Source organism: Passer domesticus, chromosome 6 (assembly GCF_036417665.1).
Source record: "Passer domesticus isolate bPasDom1 chromosome 6, bPasDom1.hap1, whole genome shotgun sequence".
Lineage (NCBI taxonomy): Eukaryota > Metazoa > Chordata > Aves > Passeriformes > Passeridae > Passer > Passer domesticus.
The window spans coordinates 58,872,105-58,891,389 of NC_087479.1; the positions used below are offsets into that span (position 1 = coordinate 58,872,105).

The following is a 19,285-nucleotide window of genomic DNA, read 5'->3' on the forward strand; positions in this document are numbered from 1 at the left end:
AGGATATTGTTTCAGCTTCCACTGCTGCCCTGTGCAGTTGTAATTGATTCTTGTCTTTGCTGTGATGGCTCTCTCTCATGACCTAACAACCCAGGCTCGTTACTCATCTGATCACTGTGTGTTTATTTGTCCTGCCTCAGAATGACACAAGACCTGCCCAGGAAGCGAGCATGCCTTTGGATTCTGGTGCATTCAACATGTTTGCCTTTTGGTGCTTTGTCTTCACGTACCTTCAGAGATGGCTTTGGTCATTTCACTTCGTGCAGTGATGAATGGAAATCTGTAATGGTGTCCTCAGAATGATGTGCAGGGGCTCACACAACTGAGAAATATGCCCTCTCATCCTAATCTTATCAGATGTTTTGCTTCAGTGCTAGTTTTTACTCAGAGACTTTGCAGACAGTTTCTCATCAGGATGCTTTGTTTTCCTTTGGTCTGTTTTTTCTCAAAACTGTGCAGTAAAGCTCATATGTAGCTTTAAGAAGTTTTTTTTTCCCTGACCAGGTTGAGGCTGTTTGGAGTCCCAGACCAAAAAATCCACATAATGTTGCTCTTTTGCAGAACATGTCTCATCTAGCACAATGCTGGACCACTTTAAGGTGAAGGGACCTTGTTTATTTCCGTAAAGTCTGGGATTGTAAGGATATCTCTAGCAGAAAGTGCTGACACAAAAGGTTCTCTTTGGACGTACAGACCAAATTCAGTCATCAGAATTTCTCCTGATTTGTTGTCTCCCATCCTGATCTCCTTCAATCTTTGCTGTCCACCTCAACCAACCTCTGCTTAATTATCACCCGAATGAGGTGCCCTTCCCTTACAGCAAGGAGTTCAGGAAGCATTTGGACAATGCTCTGGGCACATGGTGGGGCTCCTGTGGATGGTCCTGTGCAGGGCCAGGGGCTGGACTCAATGATCCTTGAGGATTCCTTCCATGTCAGCACATTCTGTGATTCTGTGACCTTTCCTCTGATCACTGGCTCTGATCCCAGCCTGTCTCCTGAATCTTGCCCTGTGGGGATTTCCTGGCTATGGTCATTGCTGCTGTGAGAATAATGCTTTCATGGATGCTTTCTCACCTGGGAAGATGAGAATGTTGTTCTGACAGCCCTGCTGCCTGTGCAGGACTGACATCTCAATTAGCAGACAAAGCCAGGAGATGTGGCTTTCACTCCAAGCAGGGGATAAAGTTGTCTCTGCCTTCCCCCTTTGCTCCTTTTGCTCTGACCTCCCTCAACGCAAGGCTTGCCTTCTAGACTGGTTGAGGCAGGTGCTTTGCTCAATCTCTCATTTTTGTGTGTCCCTAGCAGGGAATCAGCCATGAGCAGAAATGGCCCCTCCACAGACCCTCCTGAGCCAGGTTGTGTCTCAAGCCATGGTCTGGATGTGCCCATTCCAGACACCATCAGGACTGACTTACAGGAGCTTGACTTGCTAATCAGGCTCTAAATATTCAAGGATTTATCTAGAAATAACGTAGCACTTGCCACTGTTATTGCATTGTTCTGTTTTCTAAAATGATTCTTGACTCCTGCTCCAAGCAGTTGTGCCTCTGGAAGAACCTGTTATTGGGAGCTGCCCAAAGTGGAAATCTACATGTGAACAATCATTGAAAGGGGACAAGAAAATTTTCTTGTGAGAAACTGTGTTCCTCAGAAGAGGGTTGTATTTTTTTTTACTTATTTATCTCAAACCATCCCCCTTCTGCTCTGTTTTGTCTCCTTTTTCACTTGCTGTGAGAAAAATTGAAAGTCAGATATTCAGCTTCACTTTTCTCATGGTTGCATAAGAGGCAGGATGTGAATATACACAACATGTTCTGCAAAACCAGAATTTTCTGGATTAGGTACTTTTGGTTTCAATGGATATAGCCAAGTCACTATATAATGAATACTGATATATGCAAGATGTTTAAACAAGCCATAATTACTGGTAATAATTACTGGTTGAACTTTTGGCACAAAAAATAATTATTTTACCAAACAAATTCTCAATCAATATTTGCCAGAAGATACTTTGTAATCTTTATGCATAGTTACTTTTGATTCTTAAAACACCATTTAAATTAGTTTTTGGACGAGAATAAATGAAGAACAATGAAGAAACTCCCGATCCAGTTGCACAAAAGCTGATGTTTGGCTCTTGAGAATGCTTTTCATAGTAGTCAGTAATTAGAAAGGGAAATTCCCTGCTGGTATAGAGCTACCATTTTGTTCCCTGTTCCCTGCATTGTTGCTGGGGTAGGGTTATTATGCAATCCCTCCCGAGCTCATCCTACCAGACTGCTCGCTAATTTGTAGGCTGTAGGTGTAAATTGAAAAGCCTTCATCCTGCTTCTGTTTACTTCACAGATTGAACTGGGCTCCAATTATTCTCATCTATGTGAATTGAGGCACTGTTGCTGCTCTTGCCTCTTTTTTTCTCCTTGTGGGTGGGCACAGCTCGTTTGAACCTGCTTTTCTTTTCCAAAGAAACATTTAAAAGAATGAGCATGTGAGAGGTAGCTTTGGTACTTAGTGTTCTATAACTTTTTGAATTATATATCTTGATACAGTCAGCAGTGTAGCAGAGGTTGCTTAGGGCATTGCCAGTGATTATTCATTATTTGTCAGGCATACATCACGGTTTTGTTCTCCTAGAACCCATTTAATCTTTTTTAATTTTTATTTTTATTATTTTTTCCTCCTAATTTCAGCTGGATGAGTAAAGTTGACTCTGATTGTATGGGAGACTTAATTATACCTGTTATTGCTCTCGTTAGCCTGTTTGTCACAAACTTATTTCAGCTAACAGACTGCTTTTAAATAGGAAGAATACAGAGTAGAGGAGAGAGGGGACATAAAGTAGCAAACAAATTATGAAAATAGGAAAAAAAATACTTTTCACTACAATCTGTCTTGAGCAACAGATACTTTCCTAGGAAAATGAACTTCCTATTTTATATGGTTACATGAGGAATGCCTTCTGGAAGCTTCAGGGAGGTATTTTAAATGGTTGCTAAGGCAGCAGTTTGTCTCTTATTGCTGTCCTTTTGCTCTGGCCTTACTCTCTTTACTGTGGGAATCCCACATGCAGGAGTAAATGAAAAACCTCCAGTCAGTAAATCACCCCCCTCTCCACTAATCCTTCCCGTTAAGCAAATCTGCCCACACATTGTGATAAATCCCAGATTAAGACAATCATAAATGTTTTCTGTATTAGCTGCAGTGAGGTTTTTGACTGTACAAAGTTTCTTGGCTTCCTTTAGAATCTTTCAGTAACCTACTTTTGTTGTCCATAAAGATTATACAAAGTGTTTGTGTGAGTTAGAATTGGGTTATGATATATTTAGACACTGGCCTTATATAATGGTCTTAGTTTCAATACCATGTCTTGCAAACAATAATTTCTTAGACATTGTGTAAGATTTCCCCAAAAGATGAAAAAGACCCATATGGTAGCTTCTCAAAACTCTTTTTTTTTTTTTTTCCCTTTTAGTTCATTTGATGTTCCACTGATTACATTACTTGCAAAATGAATTAAACCCACATTCTGAGCAGCCAGCTTTGTGTGTGGTGCAGATGTTACTCAACTGGCAGCTTTCACAGGAAGAACATTGTGTACATGGCAGTGTGCTCTTAGGCTTCTGAACCCATTTGCCCTCTCTCTGCTGACTATGAGAGAGATTTGGGATTTCCTCTTGGGAGGAGCAAACCTGATACAACCTGTGGAAAAGCTGGTCCTGGAGTTTCACCATTTCTGGTCATGTTTTTAATATCTATACACATCACGTCCTCTAAAAACTTATGATACACCTGAGCCTTATAAGCTAAACTTATATAAATATGGAAAGGAATACTGCAGGATTAAAAACATGATGAACATATAAAGGCAGATAAAATGCTAATCTCATTAAGATACTTGAAAAATTCTCTTGAATTTTGAGAAATCCTAGCTAAATGTTTTCCCAGTTAAGTTTACTTAGTCTTGTCCTAATGATTTTCCCTTGTCAGTGCTCCTCCTTTGCACATTTATGAATATAATACAGCTCTCAAATGTTATTTTATATTGTCTTTCTGATTAAGACTTTGAAGTTTTTTACATGAACTAAATTCCATAACCATTGTTTTTCCTGGAATGTGAATTTATGATATCCATTTTGCAGAACATGAAGTATTGAAGGAACTTGCTCAAGATTACATATCGCACTTGAGCCATGACTAAACTTCAGGGGTTCTGCTCTTCACAGGCAGTGTTCACCTCCCAAGCCAGGAATGTTTCAATAATCGTCCATCTCCTTGCATATAACTATTGTCCATGCATAAAACACAAATGTTTGTTAAATGCTTAACCTTCAAATCATGAATATGAAATATAATATAGAGATTTTAAAATAGGGGAGCATAGTCTAATTTTATGTATTTGGGGTGGGAACCATAAAAACAATTCCAGTAATGATAGCTGTTGTCCTGGTATGTATCAAAAAGATAAGCAAATCTTTCCTGCTGCAGGATTAAAGTGATGAAACCCCTCCAAATATTCTCTTAGCACTCTAGGCTTAGTCACTTAGACAAATAAATGTGTTTGGATTCATACTATGTTTTAGCTCTTCCTGTTGTTTGGCACAGAATCAGAAACAGCAACGTTTACATGTATTTTGGATCACTAAACTGGATGGTGTAATGCCTACTGTGCTCTGTATAACATGGAAGTGTTGGTGTTTTTTTTTTTTAATGAAAATAAGAAATAATGAGAATCTCATTGAATTAAATATGATTCCTTGCCTTTAATTTTAATACTTCTCTAATTAGTTCATATTCTGGAGATTACCTGTCATTTATCAAGTGTTGGTATCTCCTGCAAATTAATTTTTCTTTTGGATATGGTTGAGTTTCTGACCATCACAGGAGCTGTTTTTCCCTTTCTGAACCAGGTTTTGTTTTTATCCTTTTTGCTCAAGTTGTTTTACAGTTGCATTCCTTATAGAATTATTTTCTCAAGTACCTGTGCAAAATATGTATGAATAGTCTCAAAAGATGGAAAAGCACAGAAAAAGAACAGATCCAGGGTGCTGACTTTGAGCTTTATGCAGCTTTTCATTGAAATTTATTGAGAATAATTCAGAATAATATTGAAACTATCAAATCCCTCTGAACAAACACTGGTGTGATTGATCATCCCTGACACCTGAGATGGATTTCCTGCATCACCGAAGTTCAGCTTTAGGAGTGAGAGATGGCTTCAGACTCCTCATGACTTAGAGCTGACCTGCAGGGCAATATTCAGTTCCTGCAATGAAAACATGAGTTATTTCTTGCTCTTCCATGCTCATGTGCTGCAGATGCTTGGGTAGATTGATTAGATTGTTCCTGCCCCTTATGGTGAAATTCTCAGGTAAGAACTTTCACAGTTACACACTTCAGATCCTCACAGGGGAGTCAAGAAGAAAGGGACAGCTGTTTGTATTCCTACGCAGCAACACCTCATCTCTTTGGGAAGGTGGTTTTGTCTGGGCTGATATTTGGTGCTGCACTGTGTAAGTGTTTTGGAGAGAAGCACAGTGAGAAAATGAAGTCATCTGGCTGAAAGAAGCTTTGTTCCAGGTTGGAGAAACTACCTCTAGCAGATCAAATGAAGGGGGAAAAAAGGCCAGAAACTGCAAAGATACAATTTTTAATGCATATAAAAAATGAGAGAAGAAATTCATTGAATGCCTACTTCAGAAAATCATGGGGCAGTGTAGGTTGGAAGGGACCTTGAAAGAGCGTCTGATCCAGCCATTCATATGAAAAGGAGTCTGGATTAATTTATTTTGACCCTTGTCCAGGCACTTGAAGACCTCCAGAGATGGAGACTCTACCATGTTTCTGTGGAGGATGTTCAATTGATTGATTATTCTCACTGTGAAATTTTTTTTCTAGAATCATGGAACATGCTGAGTTGCAAGGGACCCCTCCAAAAATTTATTTACCACCCTATAGTCTATATATATATAGTCTGTAATTACATATATTGAATTTCTACTCATCCTAATGAAATTTCAAATAAAACAACTTTATAATCTAAAACATAATCATCAGAATTAAATCCCTTTGAGACTGAGATAAATTCGTGGGTTTTTCTAATTTTTTTTTGTTGTTGTTGCCATATGTATGATGAGAGTACAATTTTTTAATTGGGAAGTCTATCCACAACCACAAAATTGACACATATAAAGAAAACTGTTATTTCAAAACAAAAAGTGCCGAACAGCAGGAGCTGAAAACTTAGTCTAATGCTTTTATATAAGGTTCCTCTGAAGCTTCAGTAATCAGCTGTCCCTTATGCAGCTTGTCTTGGAAATTCATTTAGAACATGTAAAAACTGCCAGAAGCAGATTTAACAAAATCACTGCCTTTTATTATTTGATTTTAAAATATTGTTTTATGCCAAGGCCTTGACGAAATTCACGGCCCATGTGTAATATAGAAATACCAGTAAGTGAACATTTCATTCAGTGTACGGCCCTGAGGTTAGCTCCATTATTACAGTGTTGATCTGTGTAGAAGTAGAATTTGAGACACTGCCACTTCATTTTACAGCTCTGTTTTTAGAATGGTTCAATTCGCAGAGAGATTAAGAATTTTATTAGAAACCTTTACCACATTTTTTGTTATCCTACTTTTTTCAGAATCCCTTTTTACTTGATTATTTCCTCCAGAAGACATCTTAGACCATGGAGAAGTACACTGCTGCATTGAAGACAATAGGAAACCTCTTTGGAAAAAACTACAAAAAGTTCTGAAATCAAACAAAGCCACTGACACACAACCTCACACGCAGGCTCATGCAACCAGTGAAGCTTTCAGTTATTTTTCTATTATTCATGTTCTGTTAGATTACCATAATGAACCTTTAATGCAAGACACTGTTCCAAAAAGTGTCTAAACCATGTTTTAATGTGAGCTTTTCTTTTAGTCTCAGCACTTAACTGACTTGGACTTTAGTCAGTATTTGAGGAGAGCTTACCAAACTCTTGAAAAAAAAATCTGTTCTGCCCACAAGAGTCTCCTTTTTGCCAAACTGTGGCTGTACTGTTGTCTGAACGTGTCTTTCTGAATTAGAATCCTCTCATTCTGCAAGGGAGAAAGCAGAACTTTTTGATTTGTTGGAAACTCTTGGCCTACAGGTTTAATTTGCTGGAAGGTTGCTCAAGGTAACATGAAATTTGGCTTTATAAAGCAGCAGGCAGGGGAATTGATGGTGAATAGAAGATATAATCTGTGATGTCCTCTAAGGAAGAGAGGAACTGGAAAAGCTGTGCATTAAGTTCATCAGCATATCAAAAGTACGAGGAGCCAGAGCCTGGATTATTATCTCTTGACTCTGTCTGATGTTCAGGCCCACATTCACAAGCACACAAAAATCGTGGTGGCTTTACAATTGCTCACAGCTCCTGTCAGTGCTGCCAGAAACCTCTCCCGACTTCCTGAGGCTCTTCTGCACCAGCAGCATTCCTGACCCGGCAGTGGATGGGAATTGTTCAGCAAAAGATTTGAGAGCTTTTTTTAAGGAGGTAAATGCCTTCTTAAGTTTATCTGCACGAAGCCTGTAGCTCCAGATCACTGGAGTTTCTTCTGTAAATGTGGTTTTAGCAGTGGATTAAGTCTCTCAGAAGTAGATTATGTTCTGAACGCAGTCATCCAAAGGCTGCGAGAATTTGTGTGGCATGGGCTTGAGCTAGGTTGGGATGTATATTTTGGCACTGGGACACTCAGGAGGAGCATGAATAGCACATGTGCCAGAGCTGCTGATGCTTTAAAGCTGCAACACTGAGCAGGACAATAATGCTATTAAAAATATGTATTTTCTCTAATCCTTAAATCCCTTCTTAAGCGAGGAGCTCCAAGTGAGGTAGCTATTCTTGGCACTACACTCATAGTGCTGAGCAGTGTAATATTTTTTAAAATGAAGGTTAAATGAAAAGCCTCAACAAACTAAGGGACTGAGAAATGCTGATCCAGTAGAATGTGCAGACTCACATTTTACTACGTACTTCAAATGACCTTCATCAATTCTGGTGTTCCTAAGAGGCAGTTCCTTTGTGCTTTGCTGCCTGCTGTTACACTGTATTGCAGAGAAGTGCCATCTCTACAATAATGTTGTTATTGATTATATTAGTAAAGAAGTCCCCTCTACCCTTAAGCCCACGTTGCACTTTATACTCCACAAAGTCATAATTAGAAAAGGCTCCTTTGGCTGGCAATTAATGCTCTGAAGAATGGAAAAGAGAGAATAGCTGGGGAGGAAAGCAGTCCCTTATCATCCCTCTGCAGGGAAGGGAGCACCTGACACACAGAAAGGTGCTTCCAGTGCTCGAGCTATGTATGCTGTCTGACCAGCCACTATAAAATTTCTTCCTTATCAGATCTTTTATGTGCCTCCTCAAATTTAGCATTCCTTTTTCTTTGATTGACTGCTGTTGCAACTGCTTTCTTATGTGGGATTTTGCTCCTGAAATAAAAATGGCAGTTCCTGAGTTTTAAATTGAGTTGACAACAAGCCTGGATTTCCATGCCACAGAAACGTAAATGGGAAATGCCAGTGTGAGCAGAAGACAAGGTCCATGTCTTCTTCTGTGTGAGTCCACAGCAAATATTTCTCTGGCACCCACATTATTCATACATTGCTCATTATGGGGCTAGAGATGTTGGTAACACACAACAGCACAAGAAAGATAATCTTATCAAAAGACAAGAGTGTAATTAATTTCAAATGGCAGAGACACCTCATCAGTATCACTTAGCACCAACTTCATGAAGCTACTGTGCTGCAGTAATTAGTCAGTAATGAGTCTCACCAGCCCATGTGGTTTGTTCTGATAGGAGGGTCACGTTTCCTTGACTGCCCTTAGCCAAGCTTTCTAGAGCTGATAATAAGAATAGCGGAGTTAGGATTGGATCATGCTCTCTCTCAAGTGTTGTTGCATTATGAACATGAAAGCATTTTTTTTTTCCTTATTTAAATTTCTTAACTCCTTGAGTGCTTGAAGCTTATTTTCAGGGTGAACAGAGGTTCTGGACCACTGAATTTAAAATGTGTTATTGACTGGCCTTGAATGGTGACTGGAGGTCCTTACTAATGAAATATCTATTAGTCACAATGCTTCTTCAAGCATTCATAAATGGAATTTTTGTGCAAAAAATTCTGTGCATTGGCAGAGTCAAGGACACATGGGCTCAGGCAGATAACGACAGGCGCTGCAGAAATTGACTAAAATCCTATGAAAAATTTCACATTGTTTTGATGAATTAAGAATGTGCTGACAAGGTTTTCATTTGCATTTAGCAAAAATTAAAATGCTGAGTTTTGCTCACAGCAATTAGGGAGTCCTTCAGCATTCCATGCTCTTGTCCATAAACATAATTCTTTATCCTGGATTCAGTTGTGCCAGATACTGAGCACTCTGCATCAAACTTTTTAATGACCTTAAATTGTATGCTTAGCATAAGATCTGGAAGTTGATTTAGGTTCATATTTATAAATCTTTGGTTTGTGCTGAGACTGGAAGAATCTGAGTGAAATTTTCACCATGTGGACTTGGAAAATGTGTTTGAAATATGCTTTATGTATTGCTAGAGTTTGGTTTAAATGCATGTGCCCTGATTTAAGACAACACAGAAGGCCAGGTCTGGGGAGGAAGCTCAGAGCCCTGATTTGTCCCTTTGCAAACAAGGGTGACCAGAAATAAATGCAAAAAGGAGTTCTGTGATTTGTTTTTTGATTGAACATTTAAAAAATATTCTGTGTTAGCACTCCTGAAACTGATGCAATTGCAGTCTTGCAAGCCAGTGCTAGAAGGACTTAATATTTTGGGGAAACATTTTGGTCTCTTGTCTCCCCAGAAATAAACACCCATATATTAACCTTTTTAATGGATTATATAGATTTTTCACAATTTTTTGTGGCGGGAAAGCTTCTCATCCAGATACAATTTCCAGGCTGAAGAAGACATCCAGCACAAATTGGAAAAGGATTCATACCTGGATGGGGAGGAGAAGGTTCGGGTGTCTGAGCCATTAGAACAAAGATTGCACCAGGGAGGTCTGTACCCTAAAAGATGCTTCTCTAGACAGCACCAGTCTCCTTCAGGACAGATTTCACTCAGCCTCTTTTGTTGCATCCCTCTGCTTTGTAAAATGAGTGTAAAACACTTCACTAGGCCAGCAGGGATGGGGCTGGCTCTGTAATTGAGGGGAAAATCATCAAAATAAACAGAGCAGAGAGCTGAAGATACATCAGTGCTTTCCGTTAGCTGAGTGCCAAGCCAGTGCTTCCCCTTGGTTCAGGACCTATGTGAGGTAGAACAGCTCAGAAAAGAGACTGGCTGAAGGATACTCATTGAGTAAAACATCTCAGTGACAGTGAACTGTTGTATTTGCAGGGTCCTCCATGGCAGGCAGGAATGATGAATCTGCCTCCATGCTCTCAGAAGTCTAATTTGTTATTTTATACTATATTATATTAAAGAATACTAAACTATACTGTACTAAAGAACACAGAAAAGATACTTACAGAAGGTTAAAAAGATAATAATGAAACTTGTGACTCTCTCCAGAGTCCGACACAGCTTGGCCCCAGCTGGCCATTGACTCAAAACAACTCACAGCAAAACCAATGAAACAATCACCTGTGGGTAAACAATCTCCGAACACATTCCAAAGCAGCAAAACACAGGAGAAGCAAATGAGATAAAATTGTTTTCCTTTTTCTCTGAGGCTTTTCATCTTCCCAGGAGAGAAATCCTGGGCAAAGGGATTTTTCAGAAAATATGAATGTGGCAGTGAACACCCTAATTCAGAATGGATTTGTGAACCTACACCTTCCATCTCACAAGCAGAGTCTTCCATGCTGGTCCCAGAGCACACTCTAATAGAATGTCTCAGCTTTTTGCAGGATAAATAAGAGAAATAACTAAATAAGTTTTGTCTTCTGATCCTATTGTGCAGCTAAATGAAAATATAACAAATTCTTCACAAACTAAGGGTCTTAATTTTTTTTTTTTTTCACTATTTAAATTTCCATTTAAATGAATCATGCCACAATCCCTGGAAACATTGAAAAAGTGCTCTGGTGTAAAGATGTAGTCCTCAAACTCCAGCAGCTCTGCCAGGTTTGTTTTTGTTCTGCTTCCTGGGTTCTGTGAGCATCAATGCCCCGAGCTGGGAGATCTCTGATAGAATTAGGCTGTTCTTTCCACGAAAGCGAGACAAAGGCTTGGTACACAGGGGGCCACTCCAACTTTATGTCTTCCATGGATTTCCCTGGCTTAAATTCCTGTTGACTCTCTAAGCTACTTTTCCATTTAATTTGAGCAATTGCAGAAGAGGCTGAAGGTCTGGAATCTCAGATTTAATCTCTTCCCAAAGAACTCCTGTTTATCAAGCCTGAGAACAACTGAAGGTGTGGCAAGCTGTTAAGGATAATAAGTAAGTTATCATAGAGCATTTGATATGGTGGTTTGAAAAAGGAGCTCAGTGTCTGTATCCCTGCTTCACAGGCTACTCTGAAGAGGTTTGGGAAGGGTTGCTCAGCAATCCAAGTCACGTCTCACTTCCAGTCGAGGGTTGTGTGCACATTGCCTTGCTTTATATCACTTTCTTTTATGAGGCTGCAAAAGCATTTTGTTCTTTAAACAACTTCCCAAAGCTTTTTTTATCTGTCTAAAAATCAGATTAGAAGGCTCTCCTTAAAGTGAGGTAGGTAATTGTGCTACATATATCTGGATATAGGGATGGGAAATACATTTAGGAATTAACAGCAGTTTTCCCACTTTCCAGAAAAATGTGTGTATTATAGACTGCAACGAAACTGTACAGACTGAACAAGAAATATACAAAATCCTCAAACTTTTACTTCTTTCAAGTGATTTTTATCTAAAATTTGTTGATTTCTATACAGTATCCCCTTCAGTAAGCAAAGTTTCTCCCAGGCTAAAGCACTTGAGACATCATCTATCAAAAGCTATTTTTTACCAGATTGGAGTAGTGACTTTTTTTTTTTTTGCCAAATAAATAATGTTCACACTGAAATAGTTTGACAACGGAACACTGAGCATAAATAATGTCCCTGTGGAAGTATTCCACACAGAGAAGCCTGCATAGATCTTTGTTGAGGTTTATTGTGGTTACAGTCTCATCTGAAATGACTGTGTTAGTTTTATCATCTTGGAAGGACTGTTGGCACTCTGATCACTCCATTACATGAAAGACAGAAATAAGAAATCTGTGAGAGCCCTAAGTGGCTGTGCTCCAATTTTTTATTTGTTTTTCAATATTGGATTTAATTCTCTATATCTGCTATTTTGGGTTGGCCAGAGGACTGCTCTGACTAATGCTGACTGCTCCCAGGGGGCTGCTAAGGGTCATCACAGCACAGCCTTCATCAGTGTCCCCATCATCCTCGCTGCTTATGAATCTGTTTTAAGGCTGCAGTGGGACAGCTCTGCTTCCTAATCTTAGAACAGAGTTTTGGTAGTAAAATGTCTTAATTTTCGTTTTACAATCATAAAATTTACTCTTTTTTCATCTGCTATTTCATACTTCCTAATTTAAACTATGCTTAGACCATAAAACCCCCTCTCATTTCATAGAAAAGCAAATCCATTTCTTTAGCTACTGCCTGAATATAATGAAAAAAACCTGTAACCCATAAATGAATGTGTTTGAATTGGTCAGCACAGAGTCTGACCTCAGTAAATTTACTCTAGATTTAGGTCTAACTTGATTAAATTGTATATCAAAGTGGGCCAAAAGCGCCGTTTCTTTGAACTAAAATTTTCAGTCTTTCCCAGAATCCATACACATAATTTGAAATACTCTAAATCTGCTATGTAGACTGGATAGCAGACATAGGAATGTAGTTAAGCCATTTGTCATGCAAGGCACAGAGTGACTCGTTGCTTTTGTACAGAACGTCACACAGAGTTCCTTTGCACAATTTCCTGGTGCTGGTGCCCCTGGTGCTGTGAGTAATTTGTATGCTCTGGTGCTCGTGCCAGGGTACTCTCTTTGGCAAGAGCCAGCTGGAGCACTTTGGATCTTTGTGTGCCAAGTTGTGAAAGGCAGGTTCAGTGTACAAAATAATTCCCAGTTTCTGGTGAGCATTGCTGGAGAGCACTGGATGTGCTAAGAAGCTAGAATATTTGAAAGGATTTCAAAAGATGGTAGAATTTGTAAAGATTTTGTCCTTCCCCTACTCCAAATTAGTGTTTGCAAATTGCTTTTTAAACATGAAATGAAAGATGTTTCCTTAGTAGAAAAAACTACTTAAAAAAAAAAAAACCTATCAATAGAACCCAACGTGATTTCTAGCTATGAGCATAATGACAGCTTTGTGTGCCTGGTATAGTTTCTCTGTTGGAGATGATAAGAATAATGTTATCTGGGAAAAGCTGGATTATCTGCCAACTCCCCTCCCCAGTAATGCAGTCTGATAAAGTAAATTTGCCAAATTGTCTTCATAGAGATGTTAGTGTTGTAGTCAAGAGGGAAACTTCATGGGAAACAAAGATGGAACTTTGCACCTTCAGTCCCCTCTTAGTGACTACTTAGATGAAAACTGCCTCAACTCACAACAGTTTGTGCTCATTCATCTCTTGAGTTTTACTGACAGCATCAACTTAATTAGCTATTTCAATTTTACAAGCATAAGTCTTTATTCAGCATGTTAGAACTTTAAGTTAACTAAGAGTGGTTCTAAAGCAAGAAAAATATACAGTATAGCAATTTACATTTACTAAATCCTGTCAAGCTGCTGTCACCTCCTTCTGGCAATACATAATCTCTTTACTCTTTTCATACATATTAAGGAAAGAAGAAATAGCTATTTTGTTAAGATTCCCATAGCCAGGCTTGGGCAGGAGAACCTGTGTGGTGTGGAAGCTGGTGGTGTGTAGTGCTGCATCTTTACTGCACTTCAGGCTCTTGTCACCCTGAACTGCTTTATTTCTCATTTTGTTTGAGTTACACCTTGAAACAGACACCGCAGCAGCCCTGCAGACCCTGCCTGCCCTGCAGGAATCAAAGGCCTCAGGTTTGTTTGGACTGCAGAGAAAAACACAGCAGATTCTTGATAGCAAAAATATTTTTCCTCAGGAAATAATTACAGAACTAAATTTGATTTCTAATTGCAACTTTGTGCAAGATCTATGTAAAGTTTGTGTTAGAAGTTATTAGAACTTAGTGATAATCAACAGGTGTATTTTAGCAATGCCATTCTTCAATAGATCTGCACTTTTCTCAGTGGTTCAGAGTAACCCCAACCCCTATCAGAACCAAACCCTAACCCCAACCCTTATCAGACCCTAACCCTTATCAAATCCTAGCCCTAATCCTTATCAGGCAGCCTTAGCCTTGTGATGCACTGCTAAGGATGGCCAGAGAGCTCAGCAGTGCTCAGGGGTTCTGTACAACCTTGAACCATAGTCTGCACCAAGACTGGCTACTGACACTGCATAAAACATCCCAGTTCTCATTCCTCTGATTCTGAGCACAGACTCTGAGAGAAATGCTGTGTCCTTTAGTCAGAGAATGTGGCTATGTGAAGCATATCTTTGAGGTAGGGTTTTTAAACTGACTTTGTACATCGTTAATTTTATGTTCTGTATAATAAGCTCTGTTATAGATTAATCCCTAAAGGCCAAATATTATTGCTGTTACGTAGACCCAATGTTCTTTTTCATAATTGGAAAGTTTCCTCAAGGAGAAGACAGTTTTGCAACATTCATATTAGCTCTTCCAAGGAAGAAATCTGCCCACAAAGATGCTTATCTTCTGAACTTTTAGCTGTGTTTTTTTTTTTTTTTTTTTTTTTTTTCCTGTAGTTCTATTGTTCCAGTAGAATGCAGCTGTTTCAGTGAGTGGAAAGTGATGATGTGTCCACAGAACAAGGAATGGTGCTGAAGGTCCCAGCCAGTGGTTCCAGCTAGGGAAGTGGACACAAGCCAGTGGAGGGTTTATGTAACTTCATCTCCTTTTGTACTCAGCACTAATCCCTTTCTTTGTGATGTATGGTATTTTGAAATTTTTAAACTTTTTTTTTTTTTTCAATACTGATATAAATTTAAGGATAGAGAGTATAACTGCCTGGTTTATTTGACTCATAGTTTACAGAAACCAGAAACAGCAAGCTTTGTCAGTCAGCATGAAATATTGCAATTCTGAGAAAACCAATTTTCCCCTTTTTTTTTAAACAACCAAGCAGTTATCCAGTCCTGCTTTTCAGGAACACCCATAACTTGATCTCAACCTCATCAGCTTTTGGAATAAACAAAGAATGCCTGGAGCTGGTAAATTTTTCCCTTACGTTCATGTTTGTAGTATCCTTAATTTCATGTTTGTAGATTTACCCAAGTTCAGCCAAGTTCTACCTGTTGTGACACTCATTCAAATCTCTGTTAACTCCAAAAATCTTGCTGAGGATTTATGCTAGTTTTCCTGAAGGAATAAATTGGTCCAACAATACCACAATCATAATGGGGGAAAATCCCCCCAAAAAACCCACCAAAAACACAAAAAACCCCCAAAACCAACCCCGAACAAACAAAAAAACCACCACCCCAAAACCTAACTAGAATATTAAAACCTAATGTCATTGTATTTGAGAATTCAAAAGGAGAAGTCACATAGAGATCCCTCCCTCCGAGGGTTCAGATTCTTTTGCCAAGTGTTTATCTTTTGGTTTTAGGATTTTTGTCCAACATGTGGGTAATTTGCTGGCTCATTCTTGAAAATGTAAGGCTTCCCATTACAGATAACCTGGGGTTTAGGAGCTATAATTCTGCAAATGCTACGTTTTAATCTGCGTGCCTTTTCCCTGCCAAATTTTTCCTTCACGCCTATGTGGTCTGATTTGATTCCAGAAAAAAAATCAGGATTGTATTACATGTCTCTTTTTTCCCCCAAAGCTTGCCAGGATGCTATTGCTTTTCTCCTACATGGGAGTGGAGTAATATCATCCACCGCCCTAAAATATCATGTCATTTGTAATCCTGGAGTATAAATCAGGATTCCCTTCTTATCACTCCTAAGAAACTTTTTATAAATAATTGAACCTCCATGGATACAGAAAGAACCCCTCCCCCCATCATTTTAACAAATAGATTTGAGATGGTTTATCTGAAATTCTGGAAAATTCTTGTTTATTGTCTATCGTAAAATGACGTTCATTAATCATCTCAAATCAAGTGGCATTTGGGCCTTTCCAACTAATTTAGGAGTTTTGTACTGCATTCTGTCAACATCAGGAGCCTTTACTGAGACAGCTTTTGTCCAATTTTTCTTCAAAGGAATGTTTTTTGGGAGACCTTATGATTTTATGCTCAGTGTTTTCCAGTAGACACTCATTGCATAAGCCTTCTGCTTTGATGGTTAGTGATGCAGGAAATCATGATGTAGCCTTGGGGCTCAGCCACTTCCTGTTCTTCCAGGGTCTTGTTCTAAAATGCAAACAGAACTTTCAAATTAGTTTATTATAGAAATACTTGAGAAAACTCTTTACTTGCTAATTTGAAGGAATTAGATATGCAATAGAAGTGCAAGAACCATTTCTACAATTTCTATGTTCACTTGCTGCAACTAGAACAAAGATGTGCTTCAATGTAATGGCTATCTAAAATCCAAGCACATATTTCAGCTTCTGCTTCTGCAGGCAAGTCGTAAATTGGCTTGTAATAACTACTCACAACTCCTTCCTTTGGTTGTTGGATTTGGTTTTGGGGTTCCTTACAATTCCATTCACTGTTGGGGAAAAAGCAGGATGGATTCAAACCAGAATAAGAATTTATTTGACATGCAAATGGACATGGGTAGGTCTACAATGATGACTGCTGGAGGAATGAAATTTAGGTCTGATTAACTGAAAATAGTGGTTTTATACTTGGAGAGCACCAGTTCATTTCAGCTGGGCTTCTCAAGAAACATTCATTGGTGGAACCTGTGCCTGGCAAGGTCTCAACCAGATTGGGAACAAGTTTCATTGGTCATTGTGGAATAGCTTGTATCTGATCAATCCTATTCATACTTATGTGTAATTACATAATCTTGACCTGGATTTAACATATTCTTAAAGTTTTTACCCAAGACTTTGCATCTGGCAAGGGAGCCAGTGTAATTTGTACAGTAATTTGTAATATTTCCATTTTCTAGAAAATGTTCTTCTAAAGAATATTCTGATGACCTCCTAAGAACCTTTTCAATGGGAATTACCATGCTTTTGTATAACGTGCAATAGTGTTTTATTGTGTATGAGATGGTATAAAATCACTCATTCTTCTCTCAGAGCTGCCACCAAAATTGGGTTTTGATTGCGAATGGATTGCTGTGAGATAGGGATAAAAGGTCAATTGATATAGTCCTGGAATAATTGAGACAACCTTTCTGAGAGATGAGTAGGCAGTTTTATTTCTTTATTTCACTGATGCAGGAATAAGGCAGATGGAATAAGTACAGTTGGTGGCTGAAACAGAATTGTTGGTCAGGGATTTCTTGGTGCTCCACTTACACACATTAAATTGTATCCAGCAGAAGCAGAAACTCTGCAGTCAGCTTAAGCCTCCACTGGATCCCACACTTCCCACTGCTTCCTGTTAATTAAAACCCAGCAAATGTGCACATTGTGTTTGCTTACACTGATTCTACAAAGCGTTCAAAAACTTGAGGCGTATTAACGGCTTTAAATTTAAAACTCATTAGCCACTGCCCTATTGACCAGCTAAAGAGAGTTTCTCAGCACTCCTCTGGGCCAGCACCACTTCATTCTGCCATGGAAATACAGAAATAACTGTTGGCTTAGCTAAAAATGTTTGGGAATGCTGGCGGTATCCTTGGGTGAGATAGCAAGGATGCCCACTCACTAAAGCAGATCTGGCCCAATTAAAGATGTTGCCTCTCTTTTTCCAGAATGCAAAGGAGTATTCTTTTTTTTTGTCAAAACACTTGTTTAATCTTACGTTTGCTGCCAGAAGATTGGATTCTTTTTTTATAGTTTAATTGGAAAAATTGTATGTTTGTGTGGTGTTAGAACCAGGATTCTGAAAAAGCCCCTTCAGAGCTGAATCTTGCCATAAATTGATAAATACAGCTTTTTTTCTCAAAATTGTAAGGTTTGCAATTCATTGCCTGAATGCTGACCCAATGTTTTGTGAATTGTGGCTTCATCAAATGAAACAGGACCACTGAGCATTTTGAAGAGGAATTTTGCAATATCAGAACATTGTCTGTTTCCAGATAAAACATAACAGTTTCTATGAAATGTCTTTGAGATCTGATGAACAGAAGGCTTAAAGTACAATCCATGAAACACATATGCAGTGAGAAAGCTATTTTGACATGACACCTTTGAGTAAAATCCTTGGAGCACCAGTTCCAAATCTGCCTCTCTGGCTTTTGACTTGTACCATTTTAACTTTTCTGTTAACCATCAATCAATTGAGAAAGCAAAAATAGCTGCAGTTTGGACTAAATAATGGAATCTCAATCATCTGAAATGATGAATATTTTATTATTTTCATTAATATTTACAGGGAGCCTGAGTAATCAGGATCCACAAAAAAAGGTTATTTCCAGCGATGCTTCAAAAGGTCTGAATTCTCTTTACCCAGAGCTGACTTATTCTGTCTTTATTTTGTGAGCTTTTGGTCTTCAATTCAGTCTGCATGTTCTCCATAAATTCTCTGAAGTAGTGCTGAGCTAAGCAGAATTATATATATTCCACTCAAAGAAAACATGAACTGAGAAAACACACATGGAAGGCGTTGGCCTTGCACGTCCTTACCTTTTTCCTGCTCCTCTCCTTACCTTTCCCTAGATCATAGATGAAGAAGAAACGCAGTTCATGAGCAATTGTCCCGTTGCTGTGACTGAGAGCACACCCAGAAGGAGGACACGCATCCAGGTGTTTTGGACAGCTCCTCCCACCGGGACAGGCTGTGTCATCCTGAAGTAAGTATTTTAAGGCATATCAAGGTAAAATTCAGTTAATAAGTTGAATATTTATGGGAAACAATAATTCTTAATTCTTTTTTCTCCTTGGACATGTTTGACCAAGTTTAGTTCTACTTGCAGAAACATTAGCAACTTAAAGCCTAAATATGCTGTATTTTCAGGGTGACTCGTGGCAGGAAGGAATGATGAATCTGACTCCATGTTCTCAGAAGGCTAATTCATTATTTTATGATACTATATTATATGAAAGAATACTAAACTATACTATACTAAAGAATACAGAAAGGATACTTACAGAAGGCTAAAAAGATAATAATGAAAACTCG

General features: G+C 38.7%; 1 protein-coding gene across 2 annotated transcripts in view; it reads left to right on the forward strand.

The window, feature by feature from the left end:
- The window catches only part of SPON1 (spondin 1), a 183,704-nt gene that overhangs the window by 15,499 nt on the left and 148,920 nt on the right, over positions 1-19,285 (forward strand). For both annotated transcript variants that reach the window (XM_064426094.1, XM_064426095.1), the window contains exon 3: positions 18,823-18,956. In XM_064426094.1, coding sequence (XP_064282164.1) covers positions 18,823-18,956 — 134 coding nt within the window. The remainder of the gene's footprint in view (positions 1-18,822; positions 18,957-19,285) is intronic.